The sequence below is a fragment of the Canis lupus genome, chromosome 21, assembly GCF_048164855.1.
Source record: "Canis lupus baileyi chromosome 21, mCanLup2.hap1, whole genome shotgun sequence".
In the NCBI taxonomy this organism is placed as follows: domain Eukaryota; kingdom Metazoa; phylum Chordata; class Mammalia; order Carnivora; family Canidae; genus Canis; species Canis lupus.
The window spans coordinates 40832047-40857561 of NC_132858.1; the positions used below are offsets into that span (position 1 = coordinate 40832047).

At 40.7% G+C, this 25515-nt stretch overlaps 1 protein-coding gene across 3 annotated transcripts in view; it reads left to right on the forward strand.

Moving 5' to 3' along the window:
• LHFPL3 (LHFPL tetraspan subfamily member 3) overlaps positions 1–25515 on the forward strand; it is a 559454-nt gene that overhangs the window by 364087 nt on the left and 169852 nt on the right. For all 3 annotated transcript variants that reach the window (XM_072791489.1, XM_072791490.1, XM_072791488.1), the window contains exon 2: positions 24680–24916. In XM_072791489.1, the coding sequence (XP_072647590.1) occupies positions 24680–24916 (237 nt within the window). The remainder of the gene's footprint in view (positions 1–24679; positions 24917–25515) is intronic.

The following is a 25515-nucleotide window of genomic DNA, read 5'->3' on the forward strand; positions in this document are numbered from 1 at the left end:
CATGTAGGATCTACAGGCTGTGGGGAATAGCCAAGAGTTGTCTTGAGTCCCCCCAAAATCAACAAGCCATACCACCACTTCATTTTCTCCCCTCCCTTCCCAATATTGCCTCAAAGATGATCAGCAAAGAAAATACTGTTCCCCTCTACTTTTGGCGTTCGTTTTAGCCTATCTGAAGTTTCCATAATTTCTCTAACACCCAACCTCTTTGACCAAGGCCCGGACTGGTGAGCCCCTGGGTTCATGAGGGACACAGTCAGGGTCTTCACCCTTTACTCATTGCCCATGAATCCCCCCTCTCCTGATTTCACTACTCCTGCCCTGGGATGGAGAGAATGAATGTGACTTCTTACATGACGTATTCTGCGAGCGCTATTACATCACCTGTACTTTATCCATTGGTGACTCTGAAAGTTGAAAATGTCTGAACTGCCTTTATGTTAACATGACTTGCAAATGTGCTTTTGTCTTGGGTCACATGATATGTTTGATTATATTTCCTTCCTCTATGGGTGACTGAAAGGAGAATATATTTAGCATAGAAATTAATGGATTGAGTTTTCTTACATTCCGTCAGTTGTTTAAATCCATGCCATATTTTAATTTACAGAATTTAATTTCTAGTTCTAGGTACCTTTTTGTCTTGCATTATTATTGGATTTATTTTATTTTATTTTATTTTATTTTATTTTATTTTATTTATTTATGATAGGCACACAGTGAGAGAGAGAGAGAGGCAGAGACACAGGCAGAGGGAGAAGCAGGCTCCATGCACCGGGAGCCCGACGTGGGACTCGATCCTGGGTCTCCAGGATCACGTCCTGGGCCAAAGGCAGGCACTAAACTGCTGCGCCACCCAGGGATCCCTTATTATTGGATTTTATTGTGTCCTCCATTTTCTCCCCAAACATCCATTGTATTCTCTATTCTATTAAATTCCTTCTTTTTTCTAGAGCCCTCCATCCCCCTATCCAATCTGTACCAGTTTGTCTCCAGGCCTGCTGCATTCAGTAGCATGAGTCACTCTTTATGGCTCTTCTGGTGTAGATCTACTGTTTCAGCATCCCATGCCTTCCTCTTTCTTTGTTTATACTCTCATTTTGCTAGAGTATGTCCTCAAATAACTCCTAATAATAGGTATGTGAGTGGTAAACTTTGAATCTTTGCATGCCTGGAAAGGACTTTACTCACTTCTCCCATTTGATAAATAATTTCTCTGGGTGTAGAATGGTGGGATGAAAATCTCTTTTTCCTTTTTAAGGAATTGCCATTTTATTTTCAAGCATCCAGGTGTTGCTGATAAGCCTGATGTCCGCCTGCTGCTTTTCTTTTGTGGGTGAACTTTTTTCTCTTTAGAAACTGTTAACATCACTTCCTTATCTTTGGCATTCTACAGTTTTACAAAGACATGTGTCACCGAATTCCACTCATCCTTCTCAATATTTAGTGAGGTTTTTTTTTTTTTTTTTTTTTTTTTTTTAGTGAGGTTTTTTTTTAATCCAAAATTTCACATCTTCTGTAATAAATATGGGGGGGGGGGAGGGTTTACTCAGCTATAAAAAAAAAAATGAGATCTTTCTATTTCCAACAATGTGGAAGGACCTAGAAAATATTATGCTACGTGAAATAAGTCAAATTGAGAAAGACAAATACCAAATGATTTCAGTCATACTTGGAATCTGAAAAAACAAAACAAAACAAAAAAACCAACAAATGAATAATAAATAAACAAAAAAGTTGAATCAGACCCATAAGGACAGAGAACAAAATGATGGTTGCCAGAGGGAAGAGGGTGGTAGGATAGACAAAATGGGTGGAGAGTGGGAGGTACAGGCTTTCACTTATAGAACTAATAAGTCACTGAAATAAAGGGCACAGCATAGGGAATATAGTCAATGATAGATACTCAAATAAAAAAATGTTACTATAAACAAAACAATTGGAAAAAAGAACTATATAGAAATTAGGTAGATTTCGATTTTTTTTTAAAGATTTTATTTATTCATGAGAGACAGAGAGAGAGAGAGAGAGAGAGAGAGAGAGAGGCAGAGACACAGGCAGAGGGATAAGCAGGCTCCATGCAGGGAGCCCAAAGTGGGCCTTGATCCCGAGTCTCCAGGATCAGGCCCTGGGCTGAAGACCGCGCTAAACCACTGAGCCACCCGGGCTGTCCTAGATTTCTAATTTAAAACAATTTTGTTAAATTACCTTGTGGCAGAAAATTATGAAACACACTATATTTAAGAAATATGGATTGTGGGGCACCTGGGTGGCTCAGTCTGTTAAGCATCTGACTCTTGATTTCAGTGCAGATCATGATCTCAGGATCTTGGGATCAATTCCCACCTCGGCTCCATACTCAGCACAGAGTCTGCTTAAGATTCTTTTTCTCTCTCTCTTTCTGCCACTCCCCCCACTCACACTCTAGAAATAAATAAATAAATTTCTTTTTTTGAAAAGGAAATATGGATTTGAACATTTGAATAAAAGATTCTCTCCAGGAAAAAAAAAATTTACATCTTTCAGCTTTGAGAAATTCTGTATTTCTGAGAAATTATTTTTGTTGTGACTCCCATTCTAACTCTTTAGAGGATATTAGCTAGAAATTTCTATGTATGGGGGAACAATAGGATTATGTTCTGTTTTCCTTTCTATTTTCTTTTCCCTACATTATTTTTTATTCCTTCGGTGTCATTTCTTTCTGTTTATTTTTCTTATTCTTGCTTATCTCACAGGCTCTCCTCAAATATCTATTAATCCTTAATTTTCCATTCAAAATCCAGAGTGAGGCAAAAAGAAGCTCTGTAAACCTTGCATATCTGAATAGGGCTTACTAATAACTGGTGGACTTCACTTGAAGATAAGCAGACAATAAATTGGTCTTTGAAATAAAAAACAAAAATACCAAAGCAAGACACTCTTTTCTCTTAAAAGTCAATTCCCATACTCTGGTTGCCTTAGTTCTTCCCAGACTATTGGTTCAATTTTGTTAGAAAAAATTCTCCAATTGTTTTGCCTGGGCCATTACGCACCTGGGAAAGGAATGGGCTGACTGTTCCAGACAGATACCTTCAGTTAACTCCTATTTTCCACTTCGTTTCTCATCCTTGTTCTACCTAATGTTTCTAGTTTCCTGATAGGATCCCTCCTCAGCCCCGGCCCCTTCATCTCACATTTGAAGCTGTGGTTGCTTGCAACTTGTTGAACCACTCACTCTTCCTCCATCTGCTCCATGTATCTTTAGAATTCTGGAAGGTCTCAGCTGCCAATAACAACTCTCCCCTTCATCTACTCTCCTATTTTGGGATTATCTTTTTCTCCCTATTGTCAATTTAATGAGAATCTCAGAACAATGAAATAAACATGTGTCATCAGACTTCTGTCTTGAAAAACTTAGTCCTGTAGGTTTTGTTATAGAGACTTCTTTCCTTTTGTTCAAGATCTTTTTTTTTTTTTTTTTTTTTTTTTTTTAGCTCCTGGTATCTATTTAATTTCCAAGTTGTTTTTTTGGGTCATCTTTTTATTGTTGATTTCTGGTCTTTTCAAATCAAGATGTAGCTTTTAAAATCCCAACTTAGATAAATTTCTTTAGGCTCTTTATCACCAAATTGATGTTTGTAAGTATTCTATGGACTCAGATGATCTATTCTATTCTATTCTGTTTGTAGGGTAAAAATTCTATAAATGTCAATTAATTTGACCTTGTTGATTATGATATTCAAATCCTTTATTTATTTTTAGACTGTTTTATCTGTCAAATTCTGAAAGAGATTTATTAACATCTCCCACTGTAATTTTATCATTTTGTCCTCAAATTTTTAGCAAATTTTTCCTTATCCATTGCTGGCTATGTTTGTACATAACTTGGTTATAGCTTATTTTTCTCGTAGATGTCATCTTTTGTAGTATATAAGCTTCTTTGTCCCATTAAATGCTTTTGACTGAATTCTGTTACTCCTCCTTAACTGTGTTTGCATGAGCTAAGTTTTTCTTTGCCCGTTACCTTATTTTTTACCTTTCTTTGTCACTTTGTTTTAACTGTGATTCTTGTTAACATGTAGTTGGATTTTGTCTGTTACGATTGTGTATTTTGATAGGGAAATTCAGACTTTTCATATTTACTGTAATAACTGATACTCTTTGTGTTATTATTTTAGATTTAATAGTTGACATCCTTTATTTTTCTGTCCACTTACTTTTCTTTACATGTGCCTCTGTTTCCACTCCTGCCCCTTAGGTGGGACAGCATCGCTAGAAGGGAGTGCATTTTCTTTCTCCCAGGTTGATTAGGTTCTGATAAAATCCTAATAGGTTAGGCTCTGGTAAAACAGTTACCCTTGGGATGCCTGGGTGGCTCAGTGGTTGAGCATCTGCCTTTGGCTCAGGTCATGATCACAGGGTCCTGGGATTGAGTCCCGCATGGGGCTCCCCACAGGGAGCCTGCTTCTCCCTCTGCCTCTCTCTGTGTGTGTCTCATTAATAAATAAACAAAAGCTTTAAAAAACAAAACAAAACCATTTCCCTTGAGGGCAGCAGGCCTTGTTAAGAATAACAGAATGCTCTAGCATATTCCAAAATGGTTCCTGTTCCCCTCCCCCTGCTGGAAGCATGAGGGAATTTTGCTCCCATCTTTATTGAGGCCCTGGCAAAGCTCCCGGATGCAGGACTCACAGAAGTGTGGGGGCTGAGCTATGATTGGGTCCCCAGGAGTTTTTAACTCCCAGACTTGTCCACACTGAGCCTCCAGCAATTCATCAATTACAGGTCAGCTCTTCCTGCCCCAGAACTGGTTCCCGAGGAGGTTTCTGCTCCAGTAAGTTGTGATGCTCTGGATCTGCCTGTCTGTCTCTCGGATTTTGGGTTTGCCCTGTGACCTCACTTCCCTGACAGATGTGAGAAGTTGTTGATTTTTTAGTTCATTCTGTTTTTTACTTACACTTAGGACGAAGCGGTGACTTCCAAGCTCCTTACATGATGGACAGGAGTGACAACAATGACAATTACTTTTCTGGCTTGGCCAGTTCTCTCTTCATTGCATTTTTTGCCCTGTCGACTTGGCAGTACTAATGATTGTTTTCAATTCTGCCAAGGCTTACCGTCTCCCCCAAACAGGTGTAGTCATACTTGTATTTCTCTATTAACATATCAGAATTAAAAGTATCCTCCCACCTATTTCCTTGGCCTACTCATCCCACATTCTACAAAGATGGAAGTTTGAGGCTGTTGTAACTTCTTCCTATCTACAGTACCCGCCTCTTGAGTCTACGTGGTGTCCTGAAACCAGTTCCTATCAACTCTTCCCTTCCCAACTCTGTGTTCGGAGACATCACCTTGATAGTTTGAAATTGGCCACAAAAGGAGTATTTATACCATGAACATTGGCAAGCACTACAAAGCAGGGCTTTGGTTCTTGTTTATCATTATTCTATAGAGTGAGTCATTAATCATTTACCAGCACAACGCTGCATTTCTGCTTCCACTGAAGGGTGTGGATTTTGTGCTGGGCTGCCTCAAAATTCTAGTTCAGGGATAGTATCTACGCTTTCAGTATTTTTTTTCCCAAAACTCTGTAACATGCAGTAACTATTGCTTTAACTAATCTATTTTTGCTGTCATTGTTGTTGTCATTTTCTGTGTGAGAACTTAAAAGATTTTTTTTGATCTGAGTAATTTATAAACTTCATCAAGATAAAGTTAGGTATGTAATTTTTTTTTCATTAATCCCACCTGAGTCTTGGGAACTGTTAATCTAAAAACTTACATTTCTCCAGAGAAATTTCCCTCTTTAAAAAAAAAATGTATTTCTAACGACGTTGCTTTTTTCTTTTTTGGAGCTCTTAACACAGTAGCCCCCTATGCGCAGTTGGATTGCCAGTGGTTTCAGCTACCCACGGTCAACCAGGGTCTGTAGGCAGAACAATTCTTCTAACAAATCATCCAAAGGTCAACTATAGCCAAGCACTATGTCACAATCCCTATGCCATTCACCTCACCACATAGACATTTCATTATCTCACATCATCACAAGAAGAGGGGTGAACATAGGACAATAAATTATTTTGAGAGAGACCACATTCACATTACTTTTATTACAGCATATTGTTATAATCATCCTGTATTTATTATTAGCTCTTGTTGTTAATCTTTTACTGTGCCTAATTTAGACATTAAACTTTCTCATATGTATGTAGGTAGAGGAAAACAGTATATGTAAGCCTCAGTACTATCTACAGTCTCAGGCATCTACTGGGGGTCGGGGGATGTATCCCCTGGAGATAAGGGGAGAGAAAGCAAGGATTACTATATTTATATCGTAGGTCTGTAGCCTCCAAATCTCTTGTCTTTTCCGTCCTGTCCTTGGGATTTTGTTCTTTCGTGCCATTTGTTTTACCAGGTCTTCCAAACCCTCTTCCAGTCCTCAAGAACAGCCATCTTTAGTTTTTTTTTCCTTCTTTATAAATTGAGGACGTCTTGTATATTCTAGCTGTATCTCCTCAAGGAGCACCAATGCGTCACCGTGTTCTGTCCCACTTTTTTTTTCACTTCTGTGGCAGTAGAAGTCCTCAGATCCAGTTCAATTTTGCCTTCTTCCTTTGTGTTTCTTTCTTTTTTTTTTTTTTAAGATTTTATTTACTTATTTGAGAGAGAGAAAGAGAGGCAGGGAGAGAGAGAAAAAGAGCATGAGTGAGGTGAGGGGCAGGGAGAGAAGCAGACTTCCTGCTCAGCAGGGAGCCCAATGTAAGGCTCCATCCCAAGATCCCGGGATCATGACCTAAGCCAAGGGCAGATATTTAACCGATTGAGCCACCCAAGTACCCCTTTCTCTGTGTTTCTGACTCCCCCCTCTACCACAAGGAGCAAAGACCTAACTCTCAGGTTGGCACAGGGTTTCCAGGCTCTGCTGGCAGCCTCATCTTGCTCATTGTGTTTTCAAGAAGAGCAATGAGTCAGGGACCTGTTCTCAGGCCTCCATATCCCTATGTTTTTTTGGTGGCAAAGTGGTTAACGATGTCCTAGGCCTGCAGTCTGACCCTATTTCAAGGTGATGGTAGCCATTACCTATGGTCAGACCAAAGCAGTGACAGGCATGCTACTTGTCATTCCTAAAGTTCCAGAATATCCACTGCTGCCAGCTAGTGACACCACTGGTGGATAAACCAGCCAGAGATGTCACTCACAGGGAGGCCTCAACCAGGATACTGCTGTGTAGTATCTAGCCCTGGCCTGTGACTCAGCAGCCCAACAGACCACTGGGTAAGAGAATCACCAGCACCTCTGTACATTGTCGGAGCTGGACAAGTCAGGCCAGATGGGCAATATTCTCACTTTCCTGACCAACAAGTTCTCATGTGCAAAATCATGCATCCTTGATGTAGCTTTTTCTCCAGGTTGAGGCAAAGCTAAAATTTACCAGCACAAGTGATCTTCAGGAAAGATCACTTTCCAGGACTGCATCACTTGAGGATGTATGAACTGACTGTGTTAGGGTAGTAAAATGTAGGCATTAACTATTCACCGGAAGCCAGTTTTCAGGTTGGTGTGGAAAAGCTTACGAAATATCCTATAATGGCCTGCTCTCTTCAAATAGGAGAAAGGTCATCATTGGTCAGTTGTGTGGGTGATGTATGTCTTGGTAATGAAATTTCAGGGGTCAGCATCAATGTTAGTAGCATTCTAGACTGAGGATCCAGCCATTTTTTTTTCTAAGATTTTATTTATTTATTCATGAGAGACACAGAGAGAGAGGCAGAGACATAAGCAGAGGAAGAAGCAGGCCCCCTGCAGGGAGCCCGATGCGGTACACCATCCCAAGGATCACAACCTGAGCCAAAGGCAGATGTTCAACCACTGAGCCACCCAGGAGCTCCCCTTGGCAACATCTTTTAAAAAAATTAAAACTGGTAAAGATGAGTAGTGGCAATTGTCCAAGTGGGTGGGGAATTAGGGGTGGTAGCTACAAGCTCTGATGCACAAGTACACTGATATATCATGCAGACCAGTGTCCTGGTTTCTCAGTGCATGGTGAGGAGAAAACAAAAAGAAGCTTTAGATCTTCATTCTCAATTTGACACCAAGCATTCAGCATCCCGGGTGTGCCAGAGGAATGGTGGCATCATCACTCAAGCACATCCAAAGCACCACCTCCAGTCAAACCCAATATCTCAAAGTGCCTGACAACAGATGGATGGAGCCCTATGTTCATGCTCCATTAGGTTTAATTCACTCTAGACTACACCACTTCCCAGAGTACATAGGGTTCATTCAGGGAAGAGCCAGAAGCATAGGTTTTCTAACCAGCTGTTCAATGAAAAATATATTCTGACAAATTTAGAATTGTATCAGCCAGAGATGAATAAAATAAACATCACCTCCTTGCCAGATGTGGAAACTTCCTGGTCACAATTGATGTGCATAATTGGAACCCCATAGAAACCATGAGGTTGAAAGAGCCATCATCCAGAGGAGAGCAGTCTATGATACTGCTGCAAGTGATGTCCTAGGAAGACCAGGGTGTATGGCCACATGTCAGCTGGAACCTCAAGGAAACTCAGTGGCCTTTAGGAATCTAACTACCCCTGAAGAGGTCCTGCTGGGACCACAAAGAGAACGTTCCTTCTGTCCCTCTTACACATGAAGAGTTTTAGGTACAGAGCTGTGCCTTTTCCATTTTCTCTGTTTAGATATTGTTTAGATATTTCAGTACACCGGCTCCATCCTGGCTTATAAATAAGACATGCTGAGTTCTCCACTGATATCATCTGCATGACTGAAAAAAACTTCCCTCAGAATTTAAGGAACTAGTGTGATTCTCTACCCAATACAGGAAAGGGGATGCATAAAAGAAGAAGTGAGGTGTAGGGGGACATATTTGCCATGACGCTACCAGCCAAGCCAATCCAATCCAAACCAAGCAAGAGTAGTCCAAAAAAATGAAATGGTGCTTAATTCCAGAAAATACTAAGAAAATTCAGAGGGACATCAGAGAGGTCAAAGGCCTAGGATATGTCAGAAATAAAAGGGAAGGAGGAGAGCAGAAGTGTGAATGCCTAGAACTCTCTCCCCCTCACCTTCAACGGCCAGCTTAGAGGGCTAGCAGAAACAACCAAAAACCCATCACTACAGAAAGGCCCAAGAGTGAGGTTCTTGTCAGCTTTTCCAGTCCATAGATCACTTCAGGTTTCTGGGTAGCATTCTGGGATCTGGCACTGGAGAAGATATGAGGTGTCCTCATCCAAAATAGAGGAATGGTAAGTCATTTTCCCTGTTTGTGGGATCTTTCAAGAAACATATCTTCACTCTGGAAACATCTGACATTGATATCTGTTGTTGTCTACACTTCAATAGAAGAGATGAACACCACACACCACACTACTGATGATATAGGGAGCTGGCGTTTGAATCATACTGCAATAAAACAGAGACATTCCCAGACCTCCTTCAGCTTGAGACTAAACTAAGTTCACAGTTCTTTGGCTAAATTTATTATCTTTTTAAAAATCTCTTTTGTCTCCCTGGTAATTGGAAGTTCCACTGCATATTTCTATTTTGATACTAGTTACCTTCCTATTCTTAACAGTTATATTTATACCTATAGTTATATATTTCTATGCTGTAATGAAATCGACACCCCCCCCCCCCCCGACACTGTTTTACTTCCCTCCTCCAAATCTCAGTCCTCTGTGCCCCGTCCTCATCCAAATCTTAGATCTGGTGGAAAGAATAATGGTCTGGAACAAAACAAAATGAAATCTTAAATTTGAGATTCCAAACAAAGCATAGCTTGGAGGCTCAAAATTATATGTTCATTTACACTCAGCAGGCTCTGTCTCCCTTTGTCCTCATTTGGTTGGTTACTCATTACAGCAGCTAAAGTGGGGAACTTTTTTGATCACAAGTCCCTTGACAAAGGGAATTAGATTTGTTTTAATCATTGATATCCCCAGATCTGTGACATAAATAATAATTACCTGAATGAAGAGTCTGTTTGTCAAGGATAAGTAAAATTGCTTTATGTCTGGCTATTCAAAAAATGGCCCCTTTCAAGACTCCCATCAGCCCCTGACAAGAACTCCCTTAGCTGGGAATATATTGCTCTAACGTTCAACAACAACAAAAATCAATGAAGTTCCTATGTTTAGTTTACTGAGATTTTGCTGCCAGTTATTTCTAGGGATGTCATTTTGACAATTCAGAATGCCAATACGTTGAGATAAGTTGGTCCATTTCTTAATGTTCGTGGAAGCTCTAGCATTGTTCCACCACAAGACAATTTCTCAGTAATAGCCTTCTAGCGATGTACTGCAATACAGATATTTGTTGGTGAGTCCAATGTTTGCATGCCTTCCAACCGACTTTGACCTTACATGCTGACTGCACTTAATGAAGTCACAGACCAGTCTTTGCCAGATTATCTACATCAGTCTCACCAGTTCTTGGGTGAATCTACTTCTTTTTTAGCATTCTAATTTTACTGTTGGAGGAAAGCCATGTATTTTCCCAGAATAGTAAAAATTAAACTCTATAACCATATAATGGTTAAGAGATGGAACAGCTGTCAGAGTACCCAAGGTGTCAGTCCTGGCACCTTACTTATGTACTGTGACATTTTTCAAGGTACTTAAGATCTCCCTTCTTGTTTCATCTTTTATAAAATGCGGGGAATAATAGTACCTACTTCATAGGGATGTGATGCAGTTTAAATGGGTTGGTTCATATAAGAGAATGCTTGGCACCAGTATTCAATGATGTTTGCTCTTATTTTACATTACAGAATAGTCCAGGCAAATGAAGGCACTACTGCTTGTTGCTCCAATTCCTCTGACAGATCTTTTTATTTTCTTCAAAATTGTTCAAACTAATAATTTCACTGGGGATTCTGGACTCTCGGAAGCCTAAAGGATGACTCTGGCTTCATATAAAATAATGTCATTAGTGTCCAGAGATCAGCATTCATCACATGGGAGTCATGGGTAAGAATTGAGATATTGAGCTCACTCTATACACTAGACCCATAACTAACTCCCAGCAACTACGTCTGGACCTCCCAGTGTGTTTCATGCCTTCATGAAGATAGGTTCAGAGGTGTCAAGGTTGGGCCACAGGTTGATTACCCCAGTACCTAGAGATGAGGGGACAACTCCTATGTATTCTTACTCAAACTTCCAAGTGTGTCACGTGGCAGAAGTTTCAGGAAACTTTTCTTTAGCCCTGTCACTCTGCAGATGTCACAGTTTTTGTGTGTTGTATCACCCACATTATAAGAAAGAATGGAGACAATATAGCCTCTGGTGATGACCTCTACAGGGCTGGAGCTGTTGAGATGGTCTTGTTTGCTGCAGTCTCGATGGGTTTAGCCAGATGTAACCCCAACAGGAAGCCAGTGCTGAAAGGGAGAATATTGGGACAAGCAAGACTGATTTTACACTGAGCCACTACTGAGAATAGCCAGTGGCACAAAGGATTCCAAAGTCAGGCTTGATCAAGCTGGAGGTAGTATCCAAGCCAGAGAGTGGGCAAGCGGTGGATTAGGTTCTGCAGCAACAAGGCCCACAAGTCAAGGCCTTCCTGAACATCACTTGCTTTGGTCAAGGCAATCCACTTTCTTGGAACATAACTCAAGCTTGCTTTAAGGACTTAAAAATTTTTTTTTTACACAGCCAGAGCCAAGCAGAATATCAGGACTCCAGACAAGCAGACTCAAAATAAGATCAAATGTTGGTCCCAACAAGAAACCAAGACAGAACCATATTACAGGCTGGGAAAACCCAGCAGTGATCATGGAAGGCCAGCCATGGGAGGCACGGGTACTCAGGGTTCATCCCATACAATAAATCTACAGCTGACTTTATGTGCCTCAATCTGGACCCCAGTAACTACAAATCGGAAGACAGGAACAAGATTTTAACAACACACAATATACGTAATATTAGATGCCAAGTAGCATAAAGCTTAACAAAGATGTCCACACACTGGCCCTGGGAACCTGTGACTATATTAGGTTACATGGAAGGGGGAGTTTGTGGACACAGTTAAGTTTGCTGATCAGCAGAACTTGTGATGGGGAGATTATCCAAGTTAGCCTAATCTAATCACATGAATTATATATATATATATATATTTAATGATACATTTTAAAAAAACCATTTTATTTACTTAGAGAACGGGGGAGCAGCCAAGGGAGAGGGAGAAGCAGACTCCTCACTAAGCAAGGAGCCTGACACAGGGCTCAATCCCAGGACCCTGGGATCATAATCACATGAATTCTTAAAACTAGAAGAAGAAGCAAATGAGAGGATTAGAGAGATGGCTCATGAAAAAGACCTGACTTGCTATTGCTGGCCTTGAAGATGGAAAGGCACCATGAAGCAAGGAATGCTGGTAGTGTCTTAAAGCTGGAAAAGAGAAGGAAGTGAATTGTCCCCTGGAGCCTCCAGAATGGAACGCAGCCCTACCACACCTTAATGTTAGCCCACTCAGACCTATATCAGAATTCCAATCTATAGAAATATAAGATAATCCATTTGTGGTGTTTAACTTACCCTCACTAGGTTTGCAGTAGTGACGTGTTCCAGTAACAATAGAAGACAAATACACATTATGAATAAGGGAATGTTTAAATTGCAAGTGACTCTAGAATCAACACCATATTTGTCTTAAATGCTATTTATTTTATATATAAAAATTGACTTCTCCAGGGTACCTGGATGGCTAGTCGGTTAAGCATCTGCCTTCGGCTCAGGTCACAACCCTGGGGTCCTGGGATCAAATCCCGCATCAGGCTCCCTGCTCAGCAGAGTCTGCCTCTCCCTCAACCCACTCATGCACTCTCTCCTCTCTCCTGTCTCTCTCTCTCTCTCTCTCTCTCTCATAAATAAATAAATAAATAAATAAATAAATAAATAAATAAATAAATAAATCTTTAAAAATAAGTTGACTTCTCTTTGAAGAACTACAAACGAGGCCTTGGAGAGGGGCAGCAGGCAGTGTTGCAGGGTGGAGAACGTGTATTCATCTTCTCTTGACTCCCCTGAGCTGGGCACAAGTAAAGATAGGGACCAGACCCAAGACCAAGCCTGGATGATGGCTATTTTAGACTGTTCTCAGTATCCATTCAGAAATGTTAAGCTCTGCGCAGGTCATATATGTGTTCAACAAGAACTAGTATCTCCTACTCTGTCTGGGCAAACAGGTAACTGGTACTGTGTCTAGATTGAGATAGTAGTAAAAATATATAAATAAAAGAAGAACAAGGAAATTCTTTAGTGAAATATATTGGAACAAGTGCACCATCCTATCACTTTATTAAATGTTTCTAACTAGTGGAGTCTATCAGTAATTCACCCCAGAACTTAAAATGCCTTAGATCATCCCAGTACTACAATTCCATCAGCAAACCCTAGCCTCAGATGGGAGAGTAGCAAATGAATCACAACAGATCTTTTGTATTCCCAGAAGGAACCCGGACCCTGTGGATAAGGGGTGAAAGACAGAGCCCTGTGGGGAGGAAATATCCCCAAGGGCAGAGAGCAAAAGCTCAAGCTCCTCCTCAGGCTCTAGAATTTACTCTCAGCCCTGCCGGAGGCCACTGTGTAGCACCTGAGTTCAAAGCAAAACCACCTTGTGCACATTTCACTGGTGGGTTAAGACTGGGTTAAATTTCATTTTAGTCAAGGGAAGTCATTGTTCTGATTCAAGCATTGTTCAAATGTCACACTGGTCAAGGTTTTATCTATAAACTTTTGGCTACTGCTTTCAGAATTTGAAGTTGAAAGATGTGTGAAAATTTTTTGACAGAACATTTAACACACTGACTTCTTTTACCCTTTTTTGACCTGGTTTTTGTCCTACACTTTTTTTGATACCTACTGCCAATTCCAATTCAGTTTCTCTGGGGAGTTTCTTGTTCTAAAGCAGCAGCAATAAATACATAAATTACCAGAAGATCTTGCCATCGATCGGTCAAAGCCTAATATATCTCAAATTATTTATTTTCCAAAGTCTGCATAATTTGTTTTGAAGGGACAGCAAAGAGAATGGAAGCCTAAAAACACACTTTAAGGAAAATCTGATGGGGAAAAAGGAGCAAGAAATAAGAAAAAAAAAGGGGGGGGGTGGGGGATTTAAACAATTTGCCACAGTTGTACTTTTCTTTATATATTTTTTTGTTTTAAATGTCATAAATCAGTTCCTCTGAGTCCATATAACCTTGATCTTAAGCATCCAAGGAATGAGGGGATGGGAGGGAGGAAGTGACGCTGAAGAGAAGCAGAATAGACATAAGGAACAGTCAGCTTGAAGATTGTTACCCAGAGCCCCATCATGCTGCTCTGCCCTTTTCAATGTGGTGGAAAAATAATTCAGTATCTGGTCTTGATCATGTCTGTTCTGAATGATATTATGAGTCCTTTCTGCGAAGAGAATGACAGCGCTCTATAGCCTATACAACTGTTCTTTAACTGTGTAAGGACCAGAACTGGTGCAGAGGGATACGTAGATAAAGATAGATGGGCAGCCAGGCAGACAGACAGATAGATAGCTAGAAAATCAGCTAAACTGTGAAAAAAGCACAGCCTGGGAGTCTGTTAGAAATGTATAAATGTGTCTATCTGATAATCCCTTGAAAGTGAGATCCTTCCTTACAAAGGATGGAGGAGCATTCGCCTTTCTTGAGCTTGGTTCTGCTTCTGACATTTTTAGCATGCAATAGTTAGTTTTTCCAGTTTCCTTTCAACAATCAATTTTTGCCATTTGAAGTTTCTAAAGCATTAAAATGTTACTTCAGGAGAATTAAATCAAAAGTGAGCAAACGAACTCGTAAATACGGAGAACAAATTGGTCGTTGCCAGAATGGAGTTGGTGGTGGGGGAGGATGGGCAAAATAGGGAAAGGGGATTAAGAGGTACAAACTTCCACTTAGAAAATAAGTAAGTCATGGCGATATAAGGTACAGTATAAGGAATATAGTCAATAATATTGTAATATCTACATATAGTGACAGATAGTAGTTACACTCGTCATGGTGAGCATTTTTCTAATGTACATAAAGGGCGAATCACTATGTATCCTTGAAACTAATATAATATTGTCAACTGCACTAAAATTAAAAAAAAACATAAACTGGGCACCAGGGTGCTTAGTCAGTTAAACACCTGCCTTCAGCTCAGGTCGTGATCCCAGGGTCCTGGGATGGAGCCCCATATCGGGCTCCCTGCTCAGCGGGGAGTCTGCTTCTTCCTCTCCCTCCACCTGCTGCTCCCCCTGCTTGTTCTCTCTCTGTATCAAATTAATAAATAAAATCTTTTTTTAAAACGACATAAAAAGGTGAGCAAGCTGTGTCAAAGAAAAGCTCGCCACCATAATACTGTACTGGTGCCAAATTCTCTTTCAGGGAAGTGTGTAGAAATGGGTGCTCTGCTTCCAGGGGGTCCAGCAGACTTCACAGAGCTCATCCTCCCTGGGAAGGCATTTAGTTGCTTCTCAAGTTACCCCTTGTACTGAGAAATGAAATACTGGCAGCCAGATTGGCATGAGATCCCTGACCTTGTCCAATTGCAGCCAACAGTGATTTTCCCAGAGTCCCATGGTGAATCAGGACAGAGAGCGAGTGTGCCACCCTCTGTCCACGTGCTGTGCAGGAAGACACTGGGTCAGTTTGTGAAGCATTTTTACAAGCTCATCCTTTCCCATAATATGGGTACATATGGAGCATCAAATAAGTATGGATTTATTCCTGAATATGATTAACTCAAGGTAAATAGGAGGTAACATTCAATGATCTCCACTGGCCTCCTTGTTTTAGAGATAAAATAGCCATGGCATGACAAGCCACATGGAAAACTGCAGGCTGGGTAATTATTAGTCTGTGGTGCTTTGCTTTCGGTGTTATCCTGGCTCGAGCGGATTTTGCTGAGAGAATGGTGATACGTGCACTACAAAGGGTTCTGTTCATATGGCCATGGAGAAAGATAATCTCTTCTCAGGTCCTGTAGCTGAAATGCAGCGTAGATTTTAGCACATGAAAATGTTGCCTGATTCAAGGACTCTCCTGCAAACAAGCACCCGAAAACAATTATCAGACATGTTTGTGACCTGCCAGCACCTTCAGTTATGTCTATCAAAGGGTTCATTAAAACAACGTGTCTATTAAAATCCAGACAAGTTACCCAAAAACTTATACAGAACCTAATTGATACATATCTTTATTTTTACCCAAAGCAGATATTATCTTACATACAAGTAACCATGTATAAATTAAGGAGGTGCATATATATTCATAGACATAAATATTTACATATATAATCTCAAAAGGAATATATACCATTAAAGAGCATACAAGAATGTTTGGCTGACACATAGGCAACTTAAAATATCAAGCCAAAATATCAAGCCAAAAAATCAGGGTGGATTTTCTTGTGAAATGTGTATAAATCCAAATATATGTGCATTTATGTAGTAAAACCTCATTAATTCCCATTCCACCCATGTAGACATTATAATTACCCTAATGATCTTGGCACTACATGTAAGATGAAATACTGATTAGGTGAATAGTAGTGTAAACAAAGGAAATATTTATACATATAAAAGCACAGTTTCTAAGTATCATTTTAGTAGGAGCTCTTGTAACTCAGAGAATAAATGTCTAATTAGAAACACCATGCTAAGCTCTGCCAAGATTCTGAAAGTGTTCTTAGGACTAAAACCAATATTCTAAAGTGATTTTTCATGCATGATTATTGTTGATAAGGAAAGGGTAATAGCATAGTTGGTGTTAAAAGCATAGATTCCAAAACTAGACTGTCTGATTCAAATCTAGTTGTCCTATTCTTGGGCTTTGTACAATCTTCAGCAAGCTCTGAAAGTTCTGTGCCTCAGCTAACTCAGATGTAAAACAGAAAATAATGTTGGGGCTGACTGAGAAGCAATGAAAGTCCTCTGTCCCCTCTCTGCAATGGACTGGATTTTTATGTCTCCCTGAGATTCATAGGTTGAAATTCTAATCCCAGCGTGATGATGGTATGAGGAGGTGGGGCCTTTAGAAGGTAATTAGGTCGTGTGCATGGGGCCTCCATGAGTGATTAGTGCCTACATAGAAGGGGCAGAGAGCATGCTAGCTTTCTTTCCACCCTGTGAGGATACAACCCAGCCATCTGCCACCTAGAAGAGGTGCTCACCCTTGGGACACCTGAATGGCTCAGCTATTGAGCATCTGCCTTTGGCTCAGGGCGTGATCCCCAAGTCTCAGGATCGAATCCCACATCAGGCTCCCTGCATGGAGCCTGCTTCTCCCTCTGCCTGGGTCTCTGCATATCTCTCTCTCTCTCTCTCTCTCTCTCAAATAAATAAATAAATAAATAAATAAATAAATAAAATATTTTAAAAAAGAAGAAGAAGAAGAAGAAGAGGTGCTTGCCCCAACCCAACCATCCTGGTACTCTAATTAAAGACTTATCTCCCAAACTGGGAAATCCTCCTAAGCTCTGAACCCACAGAGAGAGAGAAGAACTGGCAGCAGGAAACCAAAATATCTCCTTTATTATGAGAAAGATTAGGTTGAAGAAATGGCCCTGGGTCTCTCAGCCAAAAGGACTTCCTAAATTGCTACCTCAAAATTAGGCCTACTTACTTTCCTACTCCTAGACAGCACTGGAAAATCAAGCCTGCCCCACGTTAGATCCCCAGCCCAGAAGAGTGGGACACAGGCCCCGTGTAGGCAAACAGCTCCCAAGGTAAGATCAGGAGAGGGCTGGGCTGGCATGCTCAGATTTCCCTTGGGGAAGGGACACCTGGGTGGCTCAGTGGTTGAGCGTCTGCCTTTGGCTCAGAGTGTGATCCTGGAGTCCTGGGATCGAGTCCCACATTGGGCTCCCTGCATGGAGCCTGCTTCTCCCTCTGCCTGTGTCTCTGCCTCTCTCTCTCTCTCTCTGTGTGTGTGTGTGTGTGTGTGTCTCATGAATAAATAAATAAAATCTTTAAAAAAATTTTTTTCCTTGGGGAAATCACTCCATCTCCATAGAGAGGAGTAAGGTATGGGATGGGGCCAAGGGTATTTTAGGAAAAACCCTGCTTTGTGGAAATTAGAAAAGCCAGGAGCAAGTGCTTGCATGTTTCTCTTGGCTTTGAGAATTAAGTGAACCATGTGTCGTGGAGCCCACTCGTGGCAAGTGTCAATAATTACTAGCTATTATTACAATGTGTGTTATTACTATTAACTATGTCACTATCAAGAGCTTGAGAAATTTGATTGGATCTAAGATACATATCAAAAGCTGTCTAGTGAACATTCTAGAGATCAGGACTGCATTGTGTTTTTCAATCCTAACTTCTGAATTGTGTTCTACTTGGCTATTAAGTCTCAACATTTGGGTAAATTAGCAAGTGATGTTGTACCGTGAACTGTTTTTCCTCTTGTCTGGCATCATATTCTAGAAAGCTTTGTCTCCACTGTGTGGCTCCTAAGTGCATGTGTGGGCAGACTCCTGATGATCTCCTTTCAGCTGTGCCCAGGGCCACGCGGCTGATTCAGCACAAGGTTCAGATAGATGTATGGCCTGCGCTCGGGCAATTAGAGCTGAGCACCCAGGCAGCGTTAGAGGAGCTTTTATCATCATCATACACACCACTGACTCCTCTGTCTTCTGAGAGCCCAGGGTTTATTTACACCGTCTCCCCCCCCCACACACACTTTCTAAGGGATTTTGTACTTTTTGTGCTATGACCTCAAGTTAAATGCTCATAAAATTAGACTGGGTTTAAAACAAAAATTTATCAGGAGCCCCTTTGTTTTCCCCAGCAGACTCTAACTCACAGTAGTTCCTGTCCTGGGTTATCTAGCAGCTCAGTTGTCCAGAGGTAAACTGAGGTATCAGTACCACCCCTTCTCCAGATGGAGAAATCCTGCAGCTCCGGTTGGCCGTGTGCTAGTGAAGAAGCTGTGGGAATGCGGGCGTCCCTTCCCCAGGTGTTCAGAGTGGCAGTCGCGTGAGGATCCCCTCGCAGGGCACAGCGGCTCTGCTGGCATCAGTTCCTTCCATTACCGCACACCTGAATAATTGATAGAGTGAAGTGAATGCAGGTTCGTTTTTTCAGCAGGTTCCCCGTGAGTGCCTCAGCAACACGAGGCAATTTATCATGCTTTTTGTGCAACAGTGCGTAAACTTTTTAAAGAATGAATTTAGGCTTCCTCTTCTGTCTGAAAAATAAGCCATTCTCAGGTCCCCAGGGTTAAAAGGTTAGGAGAGTTGGACCAGCAGGATCCACATGCCCCTGTGACCCAAATCATAGCCTTACCGCCCCCCTCCCCATCCATTGCTTTTCTCATCTTGCTTAATTTTCCTTTGCAGAAAGACCCAATTAAAAACATTTGTGGCTTTTTCTAAGGACGTTTCCTTCACAGAGCTTACATTCAGCTCTTTGGCCAGAAAACTGCCAGAGCAATTAGTGGCTCTAGGGAGCCACTAGTTGTTTGTGTGCTACTTCAGAAGAACCCACTGTGGGCATCAGCGTCCTTTAGACAGAGGGTTCTTTTAGAATGTGAAAGGTTCCTAACCATTTGGGATATGCCTAAAATCGAAATCAACAGTCCTGTCCTCACAAGGACACCTTTATTGTGTGTTCTAACTTAGAAGATGTCATGACAATATACAGTAAGGGCCCGGGTCTCCTTCCATCATCTTTCTCTGCTCCCCTCCAGCTTGTGAGCTCTTTAACATTCAACATGTTCTCTGATATACTTCCAGAAAACCTGCTGATGAAATGAAGGAATACATAGCCCTAAGTCAGTCAGTCATTTCCTAGGTGACATTCTAATAAGAAACCCATCTGGGGAGAATAGTCCAGTCGGAACTAATTCTCCACGTATCCCCCACGGTCAGGAAGTAGCGCATCCAAATTAATCAAATGTTCCAGTGCCTTGTGTACTCTAATGTTTAGTATAGGGATGCTGCTACATCTTCTAGGATGATCGATTTGTAAAGAATTAGAAATAATTATAAAACCAAGAGGAATATTATTTAATTTTTCATTGAGACCTTCGGCTAGGATCTTGCAGGTACTTAGGATTAGGAACAGCTGTTGGTTTGCACCGGCTATACACATTATACAGGTTAGTAAGGTTCTGGTTAATAGGATGCCAGAAAACAGAATTTATTATAGCACTCAAGCATCAACACAGAACATAATAATACCTTTCCAAAGAAACTAACAGGGCCTAAACTATTTTAATGGCTTCAGTTAATCTTAAATACATTATAACTTTTGGGGGACTTCGCATTTCAAAACTAAAAGAGCCAAGTAGGGGAAGTTTGGATGGAGGGAGAAGAAAAATGTATATTTTGATAATACATTATCAGAAACTAAAATTTTTGTTATGTAATGGCCATCTAGAAGCACAGTTTTCAAAAGGATAGGATTTTTTTTTTTTAAAAAGGATTGGATTTATTTATTTAAAAATTGGATTTTAGTTTTTTAAAGATTTATTTCTTTGAGAGATAAAAAGAGAGCATGAGCAAGGGGAGAGGGAGAAGCAGACTGCCCACTGAGCAGGGAGCCCAATACGAGGCTCAATCCCAGGACCCTGGGATCAGGACCTGAGCCAAAGGCAGACAGTTAACTGACTAAGCCACCCAGGTGCCCCTAAAAATTGGATTTTTAAAGGTTTTTTTTTATTATTCATTCACGAGAGACCCAGAGAGAGAGAGAGAGAGAGAGAGAGAGAGAGGCAGAGACACAGGCAGAGGGAGAAGCAGGCTCCATGCTGGGAGCCCAACGTGGGACTCAACCCCGGGTCTCCGGGATCATGGCCTGAGCCAAAGGCAGACACCCAACCGCAGAGCCACCCAGGCGTCCCTAAAAATTGGATTTTAATCACAGATTTCACTTACAAAGTTTTCAAAGTTTTTAAATGCAATTGAGCTTCACTTTTATTATTCTATTATATGGCCTTCAGTTTTCAAAACAGATATGGTGAAATATTTGGTCTTTTTCTAAATTAAGAGAAAGCCAACAAGAAGTGGGTGGGGTATCCAGGACGCATTCCGGTGCCTTACGGCCTACAGGATACCTAGAGTGAAGTACCCTTACTTCAGGGGGTTGGGGGCGGCAACTTAAACATTTTCCCTAGGAAGCGAGAGCCCGACCCCTTTAGCCTAGGTTTTTATCTTAAGATTTCTCTGAATAGGGCAGCCCGGGTGGCTCAGTGGTTTAGCACCACCTTCAGCCTGGGGTGTGATCCTGGGGTCCCTGGATCGAGTCCCACATCGGGCTCCCTGCACAGAGCCTGCTTCTCCCTCTGCCTGTGTCTCTGCCTCATTCTCTGTGTCTCATGAATAAATAAATAAAATCTTAAAAAAAAAAAAAAGATTTCTCTAAATAGCTACTCCCTTAGCTTATCAAAACAAGAATTGCACTTCAAAAATTCTATTTTTGTAATTTGGAGCAAAACAGTCATTACATAAAATGAAGCACAATTGTACCAAGAAAGACCTTGAGAAAAGATGTCTTTGTTGATGTCACCATTTTACAAACCTCCTATTCCAGTGAGGTTGTCGTGCAATGGCCAATAACCTGCCCAAACTGTGTCACTTGGTGATTCCTATTAAGTTTTGCTAGAGCTATAGGTAGTTTCCTTCTCCAAGTTATTCCCATTCATAAAGGGGAAAAATTGGTTTTCTTTTTTCTATATAAGAAAGTAATTTTCTCATAAACATTAATGTATAAAATGGCATTTAGAATATTTTTTAAATCTTCCAAGTAACATAAGGTTTTCAGAGGAGATTTTTCTCAACTATGGTTCGGATTCAAGCATCTTGTGTGTCTTCCCAAATAAAGTTATTTTTTGCTAATGGAAATCACATTTTTAAAAATCACACAGATCATTATTGTTAGAAAGGTCTTGGAGAGGATGTTGCTTTGAGTGCTAGGCAATAAAGGAGTGGGAATTTGAAATATTTTTAAATCATCTACTTTTTTCTAATTATTCTCCCTAGTACTTGTAATCTGTGGTCTGATCATTAAAAAAATGTCTCTGTTGAATGTCACCATTTAAAGATGAATCTTTAGGTTTGTGACCTTGGGTAGTTGTGATATTGACTTCTCTAAGCTGTATTTCAGAGTATACTGTCTAGGTGTTAGAATTCATTTATTCATTCATTTTACTTTCCCTTTCAAAAGTATTCTAATGCCAACTATCTACAAAACATTGTTTTAGGTGCTATGAGTATAGCAACTTACCAAAGCTTCCTTCCTCAGAAAGCTTACAGTTTGTTAATTGAAATACTTATAAATAAATAACAAATGTAAAAAGCTAAAAGGACTTTAAGGTAGATACAGTAAGAAGCTACAGGGGTTCTGAGAAGGGCAATATTGTAGGTCAAGAAGAATTCAAGATGAATTGCTTTGTGGAGGGTGTTACATTTGACTTGATGGTTGAAAGATATTTAAGAGTGGAACATTTAGGACAATGGTGGCAAGTAATCAAGGCAGAAGAAAAAAGAAAATGATCCAAAGACTTGGTGCATAGATGGGGAGTCAGATGCAGCTCAACCCAAGTGAAATGGAGCATCTAAAAGGGAAGGGGGGGGATGACTAAGTGGCTCAGCGATTGAGAGTCTGCCTTCGGCTCAGGGCATGATCCCCGGGTCTGGGGATGGAGTCCCACATCGGGCTGTCAGCAAGGAGCCTGCCTCTCCCTCTGCCTGTGTCTCTGCCTCTCTCTCTGTGTGTCTCTCATGAATAAATAAATAAAATCTTTTAAAAATAAATAAAAGGGAAGGGGACTGGGAAAGATAAGTGGGGGCTGGGTCATGAAGCCTTTGGATACCTAAGATGTCTACATGTTCTTCAGTACCAGCAAGGAGCCACCAAAGGTTTGGAGCATGATGGTCTCTGTGGTCATAGGTGATCTGGATTAGAGATTAGAGTGAGGTGAACTGAAGGCAGAGGGAAGTTAGAGTTCCTTTTGAGACATAATGAGGCATAAAGTAGAGGAGCGTCCATGACACGTCCCTATGCAGAGATATTGCACACGTAGATGAGAAAAGCATGGCTATAGTTGGGCTGTGGGGCAAAGGAAAGAAGAACCATGTATGACCCAAAGTTGTAAAACGCCATTCTGTAAAATAACAAGGGACCCTACATCTAAGTTCTCCCAGGCAGTCTTCCTATGTGTCACCCCTCTTGGTCTCTGTGTCCTCCACGCCTGCCTTGTAGAGTCATGCTCCTGTTAAAAAAGGAAATTAGGGGTCCACTGCTGGCTTGTTCAAGAGGTAGCAGCTTGCCAGCTTCAGGAATTGTTTGGCCCTGACCATCACACAGCTCTAAGTTGGTTGTGCCATCAGAGTCTTCCTAAGTGACATGCCCTGGAAACCATAACCTGCCTGGATGCCTCACGCCTGCTTCCCTTGCAACCTCAACATGACCACGTTCTCAGAGCATCCCATCACTGATCTCCTGGTCAATCCTCAAATACCCCAGGCCTCCTTCCAACCCTGGGGCCTTTGCACATGCTGTTGCCTAGAACATCTTTCCCATCAATTTCACAGGTCTAGGGCCCTGTCCATTTCTGGTCTTAGCTTAAATGTCACCCTCTCAAGAGGCCATACCGTTATTCTTTATCAGAGCCTTTTGTTTCTTTTCCTATGTAGTACTTCAGCCTCCAACTATTTTATTTGTATGTTACTCATTTTTTTTTGCCTCTTTCCCTTCTAAAACATAATATAAACCATGTCTCTTTTCTTGATTGCTGTATCTCTAGCAATGAGAACTGTGTCTGGCACTCCATAGGAGATAATCGATATGTAGCTGTTGAATTAATGAGTGAATGAATTAACAAATTAGTGAATTCATGAAGACACCTGTTCAGAAAGCCCTATATAACTTAAAACTATCCTCCTTTACCCCTAAATAATTAAATAGAGAGTGGGAACAAATAGTCACTTACCACCTTTCATCTGCTAAGTGACGTATTCTATAAATAGTGTTCATAGGATTCCCATAGTGATATTTGGGAGACATAATATAAGCATTCTGCTTCCATTCCTGAATTTCCATTAAAAAAACTCTGGTACCACACCATGTTGCAGTGTTTTTCAGCCTTTTTAGAAATGAAATAGAAAAGAAAATATCAGGGTGCACTGCATTTGCTAAGTATAGTTTCAAGAAACTTTTTAGTGTGTGTGTGTGTGTAGGAGGTTGCAATATGAAATTATTTTTTACTATGACTCAAAGTCAATATATACTGTGGTATTTTCCATGTTATCCTAATCCTTTATCTGGCTGCTGTTGAGCTCTTCAAAGCCAGTGTTGAATTGTCATTCTGCGGTGTTATGATTTCTTATGGCTTATTTGCAATGAAAGCCTTTCTGCAAATGCACACCAAAATTCAATTTTTTTTTAGCATTTTCTTTTAGATCAACATACCTTAACCTCTCTCAGAATGTTCAGGCTTGCAGTAAAAAGTGTTCCCAGAGCTGCAGGACTAGGTTGCTTTTAAGTAACTGGCGGGGGGGGTGGGGGGGGGCGACACACAAATATTTAGGGTAGGACAGTAGTAAGCTTTGCTATTCCTTAAAGCAAGAATTTGAAGCAATGGTTTGACACATAGAACCAATATTTGCTAAAGTAACATTTATGTTAACTACTTCTCTCTCTCTCTCTCTCTCTCTCTCTCTCTCTCTCTCAGCTGCCTGCCTTGTGCTTGGCTGTATGATTTTCCCTGATGGCTGGGATTCAGATGAAGTAAAACGGATGTGTGGAGAAAAGACAGACAAGTACACTCTGGGGGCATGTTCAGTCCGCTGGGCGTACATCCTGGCTATTATTGGGATTTTGGATGCCCTGATCCTCTCGTTTCTGGCATTTGTGCTTGGTAACCGACAAGACAGCTTGATGGCAGAGGAACTGAAGGCAGAAAACAAAGGTAAGGTTGCTTTAGGGAACTCTTATCTGGATGCCTCATGCACATCAAGTACCAGTGCTTCTCTTATGGGGCTAATTTGCTGCATCTTTTAATGCTGTCAAGTTCATAGGCTTTCCCATAGACTCAATGCAAGAAATTTCCCATAGACACAATTGAAATAGAGGATTTTCACATTTCCCTTTATAAGGCTCTCCAAGTCTATTATTATCATTATTTAAATGCATTTTTTCAGTTTCTTTTTCCCTAAGTTAATAGCTATTATACAGCTTTTTTATTTTTTATTTTTTATTTATTTATTTTGTCTATATGGTTAAATAGAGCGTACATCCTCTCCATGTGTTTCTGCTGTTTTCCTGGATTGAAATAAATGCCCGGGGGATCTCATAAAACTATCTAAAAATGTCTTTATTAAACTGTTCCTAATCATTTTCTTTGAATTCAGACTCCTCTCAGAGAGAAGGAACAATATTGACCCTAAGTCATTACAGTTAGGGGTTTCAACAGTTACCTGATGAATTGAATTTTAAATGTGTTATCTGGGTGATTGAAAAGTTCTCATATTTCTTTTCAAAAAGAAAATGTCTGCTGAAACACAAACT